The 14,116-nt window shown below is 39.4% G+C and overlaps 1 protein-coding gene across 1 annotated transcript in view; it reads right to left on the reverse strand.

Moving 5' to 3' along the window:
* The window catches only part of ARHGEF28 (Rho guanine nucleotide exchange factor 28), a 128,850-nt gene that overhangs the window by 65,819 nt on the left and 48,915 nt on the right, over positions 1-14,116 (reverse strand). The window contains exons 7-9 of the mRNA XM_084305513.1: positions 12,810-12,882; positions 8,618-8,664; positions 7,160-7,220 (exon numbers count right to left, since the gene is read on the reverse strand). Coding sequence (XP_084161639.1) covers positions 7,160-7,220; positions 8,618-8,664; positions 12,810-12,882 — 181 coding nt within the window. The remainder of the gene's footprint in view (positions 1-7,159; positions 7,221-8,617; positions 8,665-12,809; positions 12,883-14,116) is intronic.

The raw sequence follows: 14,116 nt of genomic DNA on the forward strand, positions 1-14,116 counted from the left end.
GAGCCAATTTGCGTGCACTGCATTCTGGTTCACTTTAAGCTAGATTGCCAATCCAAGCATTTTTATGTTCCATTGCATTTATTTCCCCAGGGATATATCCTTTTACTAACTCCAGACAGTGCACATAGACTCACAGTGTCGTAAATGATCCAGACTGAAGGAGGCCATAACATCTACATTTTTTATCTAACTCTTCAGCTACTCACTTGCAGGTGTATTTCTAATTACAATGTGAATTATAAAATTATTTTTTAAGGCTGTTCTGCACATTTTTTCTTTGAAACAATAAAGACAACTTCAGTTAGAATGGATTTAATGAGAATAATGTTTTCATGTTAAAAATACCATGTTTATGACAGTCAATGAAAGGTGCATCATTCCACAAAGATCTACTGGTAATACTTATCTTCCCTTTGAAAAGCAACTGCTTCGTATTTCTTTGCTAAACTAAAGGAGCAATTCACCTTTAAGAATACAAGAGAACCAGGTTTGCATAAACAATACTAGTACTGCAAAATCTTTGGATAACACCCAAGAGACTGGGATGAAGAAGAGCTCAGCGCTTACAAAACTGAGGCAAAGCGCTACCTCTGCTCAACCCTGAGTCATTCTAGCTCCAAAGAGCCACTGGACAAAAAGCATTATTTCAGGCTTTGTCCCAAATGCATTGGCCAGTTTACTGTACTGATATTATGGTTTCACAGTGTTCTTCAGATCCAGAGCTTTCTGAAATCTGGTTCATGACTCACTGGATATGCTTTCCTTTTTTTTTTAAAAAAAAAAATTATATATATATATATATATATATATATATATATACATACATACACATATATATACATATATATAAAATACCTACAATATATGTTATATATTTTATATATGTGTGTAATAATAATATATATTGATATGTATATAATATATATGTAGATAATATATATATTGATAAGATATGCTTTCTTTTTTTAAATATATATATATATGTATATATTCACCTGGTTGTTTAGGATAACAATTTCAGTTTGGGTAACTAGCTCATTAATACTACTTTCATGTGACAGCGGTCAGTATGCCCTGACTCCTGAAACAACCACTAAGCTGTTCCAGCAACGTACATAGTGAAATAATTTGACTAAATGCTCTCCTTGTCCAGCATCTACTCACATCAAAAGGGTAGCTGGGATATGCAGTCCAACTGTGGACAGAAAGCTCATTGCTCTTTGTCTCATATCTTGATGAAAAGGTCTCCTGAGTTTATTTGCAAATGCTTGAGAATTAAGGGCTAGGATAAACAGAAATTTCTTCCTGGTTTCTGCTCCACAAAGTCCTGTGCAAGTCCCAGTAATGCAGACAACACACGTGGCCGTACATGAAAGCACACCAAAGTTTGAATTGGACCTCACTCATACTGAAGTTTTGCCAATGACTTGGTTGTTGAGTCTACAATTACACTGGCAACCTGAGCAGCCAAAAAGTTCACCAAAGACCCGATTCATTAAACATTCAATTTTCCATGTTTCAGGGAAGATTTCAAGGGAAGGGCTGCTTCTCAAGGAGGAGGAAAGCTGAGAAATGTGATCATTTGTGCATTTTCAAGACTGCAACTGTTCTCTTCACAATATAGTTCTGGAATACATTTCATATTTAAAGAGTAGCTTGACATTAGATATATCCCAGATTGTTTATTTACGTTAGTGTGAAATGAGACTGGGCAGAAGACAGGCGAAAGAGCTTATTTAAACATCAGAAAAAAGAGCCTCTTTTTGAAGGATTATTTTGTTGAGCAAATTTGTTTTGGATTTTAGGCAGAGGAGGAGGACAAGTTCTGGGAAGCCAGACAGCACATGTTTGTAGCTTGTTCATTTTTCTTTCTGTCTTCCTTTTGAGGTTAACTTGAATTATAATGTCTCAGAAAATGAAGAGTGGAGGAAACTCCAAGAAACAAGAACAGGCTTGTTTTACTGCTTAATGCTTCTTCTTCCAGATTTCTCCACAGCTTTTTAATTAAGCTCAGTTGAGGCTTACATCCCAGGAAGATTTTCCTTCCCACATCTTCTTTAGCTCTCAACTATTCAGCTATCTTCAACACTCAGTTGTTTATAGACAGTTTAAACAAACATGAAAATGTTTTATCTAACGCAACGAACAACAACAAAAAGTCAGCTATATGTTGTTTAAAGGTTGTTTCTGGAAGGGTTCTGACAGACCAGATCCAGGTTAAGTGTCTGTTCTGCAAGGTGCAAGAAACTACGCAAAGGTTTTGCTCAGTAAAAGAAGCACCATAAAGATCTGAGAACTTCAGTGAAAAAGGGCACAGTATAAATGCCACAGTCATTAAAAGACAGCTGCATCAATAATTCTGCAGTTTTCTTCAGCTAGTATTTTTCTCTGCAATTTTGAAACCCGTCACATTTCCAAAAAAAAAAAAACTGTCTTTAAAAAAAAAAAAAAGCCTCCTTCCACTGCAAATCCATCTTCCTGAACTTCTTCAGCACATCTCCAATCATTTAAGTATTTCAGTGCCTCTTTCTCATCTTATTCTTCATGGTCTCCCTTACTTCTGATGAATAACAGATACAGGGAAAAGATAATTGGCATGCCCAAGGTCATGTTGTAAATCCATAACAGAACAGAAACTGAAGTAAAGGTCTGCAGATACAAGGGCCGGATCACCCAGCTTCTCCCCAAGCATAGAAAAGGGGAAGACCAGATTGGGTGCTGCCATGCAAGGACTGCAAACACAAAAGATCTGCCTAGCATTAATCATAGGATTCTCGTAACTGTCTCGAATAGGCAACACGACATACAACTTTCACTTTTATCTGTCAATAACCATAAAATTACCTCCTGCGGTTCCAATCTCAAAACAGGTACATTTGACTCAGAATAGTTCCAAATGTAAATATTCTTCTCCCCATTGAAGGGGAAAAAAAAAAAAAAAAAAACACGGAGTGAAAAAGTTAACCCCAATCAGTAGAAGAATCAATCATTTTACAGACCCAGCAAAAACTGTGTCAAGGAGGGACTCTAGACAGTAGAACCATGCTTTTTTGTATTTAAGCAAAACAAAAAACTTTTTAAGTCTTACCAACCACAGTAAGGAAATCTAATTGAAAAAAGAACAAAACAGCAACATTGAAACCAGATTCTCTGCAGATTACAGTGAAGCCCTTCTGGTTTACACAGAGAAGAAGATCATTGTGTTCTGTTCCTTAAACTGATCTGCGGTTAAACTAGGATTTCTGTGGAACCATGAAAATCAAAGGACAGACTCTACTAAAAACGTTTCACAGCTGCCTGATCACATACAGAGAACCGCCAAAATTTGGCATCAGTATTTTTATCTCTCAAAGTGCAAAACCTGGCTTGCAATACCCTTTCACCACTGGCAGAGCAAACAGACTAGATTAGGCAGACACCAGTAGGTCACTGGCACTGTAACTAGGAGAACAGGGAAAATATTTTGAAAATTTATCATCATCCTGCCTTCCTGAAGTTATATTTCCTTAGAAGAAAAACTGAAGGTTAGATTTTTCTTGTTGGAAAAGAGAAACTTTTGCAGCTTTATAAATGGCCTTGTGAACATCCTCTTTCCAAACCAGCTATACAAAACAGGAAGGAATTATAACTCTTTAAAAACACATGCCCTGCTAACACCGTCACATGCCCAACAGTAACAGCATTCAGCTGTCACCTCCTAGACTCTCTCCCAGAAAGTACAGGGCTGCTGACTCTTGAGGATGACAATGCTTGGCAATAATACATACGCTTAATATTGACAGAAAAAAAAAAAATAAAATCCTTTATTTTCTTGCTTCCCTTTTTGTTTCTTTCATTCACTCTCCCCAACTGGATATTGTTTTTCCTCTCTCAATCTTTCCAGTGTGTTTCTTTCACTGAAAAAAGCCTTTGTGTTCTATTTTTTTAAAACACAAAATACATCTTTAGCAACTTCTGAGAGAGAGAGAGAGATCAGTGGAGGAAAGAAGACTGCCAGGTGTGATTATCACTGAATTCAGGTGTCTCTACGCCATCCACTGTTCGTCCTGGTTTAGCTTTCTCTTGTGCCCCACAGTTTACTCCTGTTTTTAAAATTCTTGAATATGACAAACCCACTTCACCCGAAGAAAAAACATATGTAGTTCACATGGCTTCCCATGTGTGTTCCTCACCTCCCCAGTACACATCAGGGTGGGACCCCAGGGCCTCTTCCCTCAATTCTGGACAATGTGGTGCCTCTTGCTCAGCAGAGGCCAAGGGGAACAATTTTTGGAGTTGAACTCTGAGAATCAAACAGTGCCTGAGGCAGCCAGGTCCCAAACCAAAGATGAAGACAAGGAGCAAGAAGAGTTGGCATCCTTTTAGTACCCTACTGACTGCTGTGAGCACCCTTGCAAGATACTCCCAAAACTTTGTTAGGTGAGGAGAAAGAAACACATCAGTCAATACATTTGAAATGGCAGGGTGGAGGGAAGACAGACTGCATGAACAGGAGAACCCCTCCAGGACCCACCATGCTTAGACCAATTTTTGGAAAAGCTTCTCAAACCACGTGGAAAAAGAGTGAGATGCAGAAGTAGAATAACTTACATCCCATTCAAAGAAACCCATTCAAAGAGTACTGGTGTTCTTGCTCTTAGAAGTCCTCTTTGATTTACACATCCAACTTCCTAGTGAGATTCCAGAGTTTGCTTGTTTCTATTCATTCTTCTTCACTCAACCCCCCCTAGCTGTTTTCCCTCTTCCTCTCCCCCACTGACAACCGTTTCCATTTCTCTTCTTATTCCCCACTGTGTGCTCTTCCTGCCAAAAGAGTTGCCATTTAAAAACAATGCCAGGCAAACAATTATTTTTTTAAAAGTAGTTTAAAACAATTCAGGGTAATAAAACTGACATTTAGCAATATGGTTATGTGAGTCAGGTTAGAACATATACTGTTTTTTATATTCAAAGAAACCCATAAAACCAGCTTAAGCCAACTTATAAATTTTTGGTTGTCACTAAACCCTAATTTCATCCCTTTCCCTCCCTACCTTCACCTTTTAGTGCACATCCAAGAGCACCCTTAAACCCCAGCTTGCACTTCAACCCCATCACCTCTCACACAAAATGCTGATGGGAGGCCTTCCAGGCTCTGGTAAGGTCAATGGCAAAAACCCATCAAATGTCAGCACTACAAGCTGAATTTCAGCTGAGTTCAGTAGTCAGAGATGGGAGATGGGTAAGGAGAGCTCAAGACCCACATAGTAGTGAGACCATGCTCCAGTCTTCACAGAGTGAGCACATTTTCAGTTACAGTGATTTACTGATGTCTGTTCTAAAACAAGTAGAATAGACTTCACTGCAGCTTCTCCACATATAAGTCAACCTCTTAGATGCATTACATGGTGATTACAATTTAGTGAAGAGAGAGAAGGTTCATTTTCAGACAGGAGGTACAATAGGTAATATTTCTGATTTTAATATAAGCTAAGCATGTGCTCAGGACAAAAGCTTTATATGTTCACATGTATATGATATGTGCATGTACACATTTATCTACGTATTTATAATTTATTATTGTAAATGAATAAGATGCCTAAGAAAATAAGGTAAAATCAAATATTAAGCACCTAAATCTTGTTCCAAGCTGTATGCAAGTACACCGTTTTTTCACCTGGAAGCTCCTTTAAGAATCTACCATTCCTATCTAGCAGTATGAACCACAGCCAAAGTCTCTTGCTTGCTTCTTGCAGGGGACCCACGATCTGCTGGCAGCTGCCCATCCAAGCTTCAGAGAGGAGAGGGAACTGTTCTGAAGCCAGAGAGCCTGGCTTCTGTTCCTGCTGTCACATCCAGCCCTATGCAAATGATGACTTAGAAGGAAAACTCATTTCAGGGGTAAGAAAAAAATATCAGCTATAATTTCAGGGTGGAGAATTTCCACTATGCAGCTTTTCAGCTACCTTCTGCTCGTTCCAGATGGTGTAACTGGAACTTAGACTGGAGCAGATGTGGCTTCAGATTAGCAAACCATAATCACTCCCCAATGGCTCCACACCCTCCTACATTGAGACGCAGCCCAACATTTTGGTCTTCCTTGACAGAAACGATTTGATCATGTGGCAAGTAACATTGCAAGCACATGCACTGCATTTTTGTGCAAGACAAGGACTGCTATTCTGTGCTATTAACAAAAGTATTAAAGCCAGTATAACCATGCATATTAATATTTTTGCTATTAGTCCCAATTTCCTTATGCAGCTCCCATATCGCTTGGATGGAAGAGCAAGACAAGCATTTGGATTTGCTGCAGTACAGGCATTTGACCTAACAACAACTAGAAAAATTGAGAACTAGATGATGATTTTAATGAGAGATTATTAAAATAATCTGCTGCTTTCTTATCTTACAACCATGTCTCTGAGTTTATGCCAGCTCATTTCTCCCTAACATATAATGCCTCCATTCATGCATGCACATCCCCCACCCCCCCTTTGCACACACACAGAGCAACTGGTGGTTTTGTAGCCACCAGAGCCTGCACACAAGTGGTCTGAATGCAGCCATCTGGGCTCCGCCATCCTGAGCTCAGCAATGGACCACAGGCAAGCCTTTGCCTGGCACAGCAGTTCCCACAGGCAGAGCTCAGCTACTTGTCTTCCTCCTCCTTGCTCTGCTTTGTATGCAACCATGGTTGCACTTTCCACTTGGAGCTTTCCCTAAACTTGACAATACTCACCTTTCCATTTGATTTTCATTCTCTAAATGCACTGTCTTAATGTAGTTGGCTATATTCTCCTTCTGGCCCTACAATGCACTTTGCACTGTTACATCTAAACATTTCCACTTGCTTCATTTAATCTACAGTCACATATGTTGGAAATCAATCAGAAAATCAGAAACGATCAGAAATCGTTTTCAAGCTTCTTATTCCTACAACAGTTTATATTCTGCTGAAAAATCCTAGGATAACATGATACTGTTGGATGCATTGTGTATGTACACTAGAAGCATTTTGAAAGAGGTTCTCCCTTTGACATAGACATAACTCATTTGATCTTTTGCCAAGCTATGTTGCAATATAATTGATATTTACATTTTTAAAAGACACTGCCTTATGGCATCAGAATACATACCAACAGCTTTTTGGAAGTCAAAATGATTAATTATTTCTTACCTATGCCCAAGAGGACATGATCTTCATTTTCATTAGAAGGAACCACAGCATCTCGGAAAGGCTAGAAACAGAAAACTTTAGCTAGATCTTCTAAGATTAATAGTTACATTTGTGCTTAGTTACAAGCTGTGCTTCAGGCTTTCTGAATTCAGTTCAAATAAAATCAAGCAGCAGTCACTTCATTTTAGTCATTTTAATGAAGGCAACGGATAGAGAATGCCTCTCCCAGACTGATACGAAAATGAATTATAAGGCTGACCCGGTGGACTCAAACTCATAGTCAAAGAAGAGATCAAACTCTCTTGACATGCAAACTCCAGTTTTCTTCCTTAAGAAGTTTAACTGTGCCCAGAGTAGCCAGTAGAGTGCTTGGGAGGAAAGAGACATTTCTGAGAGGGCTCCTCTAATGCCTGAGCTGTTCATGCCTATAGCAGTAGTGTAAGCCAGCTCATTCTCTATAAAGTGAACTACAGACTTTCCCCACCACAAAACAAGAAACAGTCAACACAGTACCAGAAACTTCTACCCCACAGCATGATTTGTGAGCTACCACAGTCTGCCCCAACAGACATTATCAGCATAGACTCAGAAATTCATGCACACTGCAGAGATATGATTTTGAGATGACACAGATTGCAATCTCAAAGGAATGGTCAATCTTCTTTAGAGCTGGAACTTAAAAGAACTAAGGGGGTGAGCACATTCAAAATCAGGGTGTAATAGCAGTGGCAGCCTAACAACATTCCCAAAATTCAAATGTTATTTAAAATCAAAAGTCACTAACTATGCAAAAGATAATACCTTTACCAGATTTGCCAGATTTTGTTTCTGTCGACCTAAATAATTTAACTTCACACCCATTTGAGTTAATAATCGAATATAAACTTCTGGCTTAAAAAGGTGTCAATAAAAAAAAAAAAAAAAAAAAAGAAAAACAGAATGTGATTTCTCAAAAATATTTTTCCTCCACAAAAGCTGTTTGAGACCTCCATGTAAAAGACAATGGGAACTGTTATCTTTTCTACAGCAAACATTTTTTCCCAGTTGAAAACTCACAGTTAACCAAGAAGTCTCCTTCAGGTGTAGCAGACCATGCCATCCCAAGGATGAAGCAGGTGCTCACAGGAGACAGGTTTTGACCCCACAGACCAGCAGCTGAGCTGCAGGCTGCCTGAAGGCACTCAGGATGGCCACAAACACAAGAGTTTTCTGGTCCAAAAGCAGAGCTTGCTTCTGTGACCCAGCTTCCCGGCCCACAACCACATAACAGGTTCCTTCAAATGATAATCATCTGCACACATAGCTATTCCTACAGGATAGGAATGGACAGGAAATGTTGGCTGGCAGGCATTAGTCACCTTATTTGTTAGTTCTGAGAGATCCTCAGATAGCCAAGCAAAGGTTGCTGCCCCTGAGCCTACAGGGAGCTTAGCTATTTGTATAAGGAGAAATCTGTACCTTCATATCATCCTGGGACAATTCATCAGATGTCAAGTTCACAGGACCTGCAAAAGCAAAGATTCCTGCCTTTAAGAGCAAGCGAATGCAGTTTGGATCTGCTTTGGCTTCTGCTGCTGGTCTCTCTTCTCTTTCAGATAGGAGGGGGAACAACGAGCACACAAACATGCAGGCAAGCCAAAACAATGGACTTGTGCAGCCCATGCATCCCCCTAAAACAGCATTCCTGTGGGCAGCAGGCAGGCTAGATGCACAACAAGTGCTATGTTATTGTCATGGGACAGTTATGAACAAGCTATTGAAACCAAAGGCTAGGAAAACATGGTGACTTGTCGGGCAGATGCTGATGAGCCGCCAAAGTGTTCAAACACCACTGTTTCTTGTTCTGTGCTTTGCACTAACTCTGCAGAGCATTTGGGATCTGTTTCTTTCCCTGAAAGAGGTCTCTTGTATTTTCCAAAATTAGACCTCACATCTTCACACAAACACACACACATACAAGGGAAAAAAAATAATTTCTGTCACTCTCTCTTTTACAGTTTCTTCTCAGAACTGTGGGAAAGGACACAGCACACACATAACACTTTGCAAGTTTTGCCCAAACAGCCTCCAGCACTATTGTGAAACAGCAAAGAGAAGTAATCTGGCTACAGGAATGCAAATGAACACCAGAATCACCCAGGCTTCCAAGAACATTATTATTTACTAGGTATATTTTAAATAATAACAATTATACCACCATAGTTATGCTGGTAAATATGTGGGGTTTTTTTGACTGAATCTTTCAAATTGAGGTTCAAGTCTGCTGTCACCTACACAAATCCCTCTCAATTCCCCATCTCCAGCAAATCATTAAACTAAGCATGACTCAGCAGCTGATATAGGGTGGTTTAGGGAAGTGCCTTGAAGAATGGTAGGTTATGTGGCAACTCACTCCTTTCCTAGTATTCCAAGTATTTCCAAGAAGGGAAGGGAAGGGAAGGGAAGGGAAGGGAAGGGAAGGGAAGGGAAGGGAAATCACAAGCCCAGTGCAATCAGAGCACCTGTGATCTCTGAGCTCTGCACAGCCTCGGGATGCTGGTGTGAGTCAGAACTGCAAAAGCCTGGGTTCATGCTGATCAGTATCTCAGCTGCTAATTCTTAATTATTTCACCTTGTGTAACGAACCTGCTGCAACAGTCAAATACATACCTTGCATTTGTCTTCCCTTGCATTCCAACACTGACAGAGTCCTGTGCATGAGGTGTGTCTGCATCCATCCTCACACAGGGATGACATGCACAGGCCACCCTAGCTCTCCGACACCTGCCAGTAGCATGAAGCACTGCCTGCTTCTCCATGCCAATTGCTGGCTCTGCCTCAAGCTCTTCCTGTCCCTTCACAGTTGTTTTGTTTTGTTTTTGTAACTCTGATCACAGTAACTTACTTTAAAAGCTTCAGTGGGAGAAGTGGCATTTTTGAAATGTCACTTCCAGAAAATGAATGTCCAATGTTCTTCCAGATTTTTCTTTACAATACTGAGATGCAATTATTATCATCATCCAGTCTTACAATTCTCAGAAGAAAAGCTGTTTCCTCTATAGCTAAGTTATTTTGCAGAAGCAAATGGCTTATACCTCCAGATAACAGCATTCAGTCTACTTACAGACATGGAATTTCACAGTCAGAAAACAGAGAAAAAGCACAAACTACTGAATTAACCAAAATACCATCTACTTCACCTTTTGTTCTTCATCCTTACCAGATAGTGTATCACTCCATGTATTTTAATTTAATGAAGTTGCTTTGAGAGATTCACTACTAAGCTAGTAGTATCACCTTACATTGACCCACTACTTTCACTTGATTGCATTTCACAACAAGCAACATACTGCTATAGCAACCTTTTGTAGATAAAAGCTCAGGGCTTCTGAAAGCACTGTGTTTTAAAGGACTGCTGATCTTGACTTTAGGCCCACCGTGAAAGGAGTAGTTATTTGTTCGCTAAATGGCAGCAGCTCTGAAATATGAGGGGGGATCCTTTCATGTCACTAATACACCAAATTTATATCCTAAGCTCAGCAGCCATTTTGCAAAGGAGTTCACTAAATGCAACTGAGAACATAGTAAAAAACATTCCATTAATTGTTTCATATTAGTTTTAGTTGTACAGGTAATTATTTTAATTAGATCTACAAAAAAATAAAATTATTTGAGTTTCCTGAATGCCTGCCAATGGAGAGCTGGAGAGCATAACACAGACTACAAGTCACCAGTACTGATCATTAATGAATTTTCAACATCTAGATTTGGTGGTAGGTGGTGGGAAAAAAAAAATAATCCTGGCTGATAGAAATGCTGTAACTGAGGAGAATATCAAAACATGTGAAATTAAAAACAAACAAACAAACAAAAAAAACTGCTGCCCATCTATCCATCTATGTGAAAATAATAATTAAGGGCTCCCCATGTATACATATAGACAACGCAGAATGCAAAAATGCAAGTCTGATCAGCTTGCTACTGATTTGTTTGACACTACCAAACCAGTTTCACAGTGGTTTGTGTGGTTTATTGGATACTATTAAAATGTGGCATACTTCTCTTGTCTGAAATGAGGTATTTTTTTTTAAATCCAAATCAGGCACAAAACAACTCTGATCTATAAAGGCACGAAACTACATAGCTTCCACTGAAAATGCAAATAGGTAGGTGTTCAAACATCTTTGTAGATCTTGACATGATATATGTTCTATATGAGGATCTTTACAACCAGAATCCCAAACAAGAAGCCCTGCAACCAAAATCCAACCAGAATGCAGTCCGTCCTGAACTCATGATTCTCTCTTGGGGCAATCAATACCCACTGATGTTCATTAACTGCTTGCCCCAAGTCAGGCCAAACAAAAAGTGCCTTTGGTGAAAACATCAAAGTAATTATCACCTAGAAGTTGTATTGCCCTAGCTAGTGCTACATATGATGTTACCATGCCATGCCATTCATTTTCTATCCATGAAGTACAGAGATCATGCTGGTCAGAGTATGGCCCTCAGAGGAAATATACTGAGTCAATGTGCATGCTGCATCATCAAAGCCATCCACATACCATGTAAAGGAAACTGCTGTTTACAGTTGCAATAACAGATGTATAGTTTGCAACTGCTAACAGCTATTTATTGTTTCTCTGCAAATTTACCTTCCACTGGCATGACAATAGCTGCCTGAACACTGATATATTAGATGTGAAGTTCCTTTTCCAACACTAACCAGCAGTAATCTACCTTTTTACCTGTGACCTACACTGTTTCACTGATTTATCTATTCCCTGAAAACTTCTAGTTGATGCCACTTGGAAATACAGTCCAGCCCGGTCCAGGGCCTGCCAAAGGTTCATGCAAGTGCTCATATTCATGCTGCTCTCAGCAGGGCTGCCACCATTGCAGCCACTTAGCCTGACCAGACACTCTCAGAGCGCCCACTGTTCTTAGCAAGACACTTAATCTCAACAAACAGCACCAGCCTCATAAGCAAATGGATAAAAACTTTTAATTAATTCCTAACAATCATACATCAAATATCCCAACTTCCATACTTCTGATGCTTAGGAATGTCTTTGTGATTTTCTTTTCAGCTCTAAAGTACATACAAAGATGCATCTTGGCAATGAAAGAGCTCTGATTAGAAAGTACAGTCCTGCAACCCTCATGGAGGTAAACCACCCAACAGCACATTGAATGTTTAATAGAAATACATGGGAGTTTTGCCACATGAAGACTTTTGGCCTGGATCCCAAAACTGTTTGCACAAGAAGTTACATTTTTGTAATCCACTCAAATCTTTGTTAATTTGATTCATTTTACCGGCATTTTCAGGCTGCAGTGTTCATTCAGTTAAACACTGCCCTCTCCTGGAAACTACTGACATTTTTCTGGCTTTTGCAATAAAGTTGATTCAGGCCTTTCCAGTCACTATGCATGCCATAACATTTTTTGAACAATTTCAATTTTACACTGGAAAAACAATGCTCTGTAGGGAGTATAATGATTTACAAATCTCTCATAGTGTATGATTTGTGTATTCCACTGTTGCCTACTTACAGGTTTCTAATGTCATATGTAACATGATCTTCCTGAATAAATAAACAGTATGTGAATCTATGCCAACTTTCCAGAACTTTTAGAGAGTTTAACATTATGGAATAAGAAACTGTACCTTCTACAGAGCTTGTCGTACTGCAGGGCATTTTTGGACCTTCCAGTGTCTCAACTGGGTTTGAATTAATACTCTATAAAAAAGAAATACATATCAAAATCACAGTAACTGTATTTGATGTCCATGACATTTAGATAAAAATTTACAAACAAAAGCAAAGACTAGCAAACAAATAAATTATACATAATACTAAAAACGCTTGATAGAGGTTCTACAGAATATTTTATCAGTTTCCCTCTCTCAAGAGGAAAATTACCCTCTGCTTACAGTAACTTCCTTCTCTATGAGAAAGGCAGCACAGCAGTTAGTTAGAGTGGCTCTGTCCAGAAGCCTGGTTAACCTTGTCAGCATGCCTATAAAGAGCAATTTTTACTGATAAGAAATACAAAGAGCCTAAATCAGGACTAAACAATGACTACATAGCAAACCCAGCCTGCAAGCAGGAGTCCATGTACCCCTTGCTGATCTGACCCTTCGCTCACACACACAGCAGGCATTGCTCCACTGTCAATGAAAGTGGGGTGGTCAGGTCCAGTCACTTACTTTATCAATTACATTCAAAGAATGTAAGAAAAGGGAATGGAGGAGAGACTGTCTCATTTTGAGTAGTTACTTTCACCTACAATTTTACTGCTTTTAATCTTTCCATCTACAGCTAGGATTCCCATGTATATGTCATCTCTCAGAACAGCAAGCAGATAACGGCATGGTAGTTTAATTTCAAGAAAGAAAGTTAGAGATGACACCGAATTATTTTAATGTCTGAATTTTGCACCCAAATTGCTCCGAAAGCCACATAACTATCATTCTAGCTCTTTCTCCCCCTTGGTAGGCCCAGTTACATTCTTCTCAGCTCCCACACTTTCCTACTCCTACAGTCACCTGTCAGAAGTAAACCCTTGCAGTCAGCTCCTCCTTGAGAAATTACAAAATCTATCCAACACCAGGCTACAAAGTTACTTTTAAAATGTAAATTATCTTACTCATTTTGGACAATTACTCTGTTTTGCCCTCTTTTTTTTTTTTTTTTTTTTTTTTTAAACCCTGACACCATTTGATGCGTGGATGTCAGTCCATGGATTTCTTCTTCTCTTGTGGAGGATGCTTCTTCTGTGTGTCTCCAGCAAACCGATCACCTCTACCCACTGGTTACAGCTCTGCTGGAGGTGCAAGACAAACCCCAAGAAGCTCACCTTTCCACTGCTTTCTCCCTATGCCCTCCTCCAACCCACATGTGCTCCCTGCAGCCTCACTGATGCATGCTGCTACCTCCATGGGGCCATTTCTGCCTCAAAGAGGTTTAAACT

This window comes from Netta rufina (genome assembly GCF_964035555.1).
Source record: "Netta rufina genome assembly, chromosome: Z".
Classification (NCBI taxonomy): domain Eukaryota; kingdom Metazoa; phylum Chordata; class Aves; order Anseriformes; family Anatidae; genus Netta; species Netta rufina.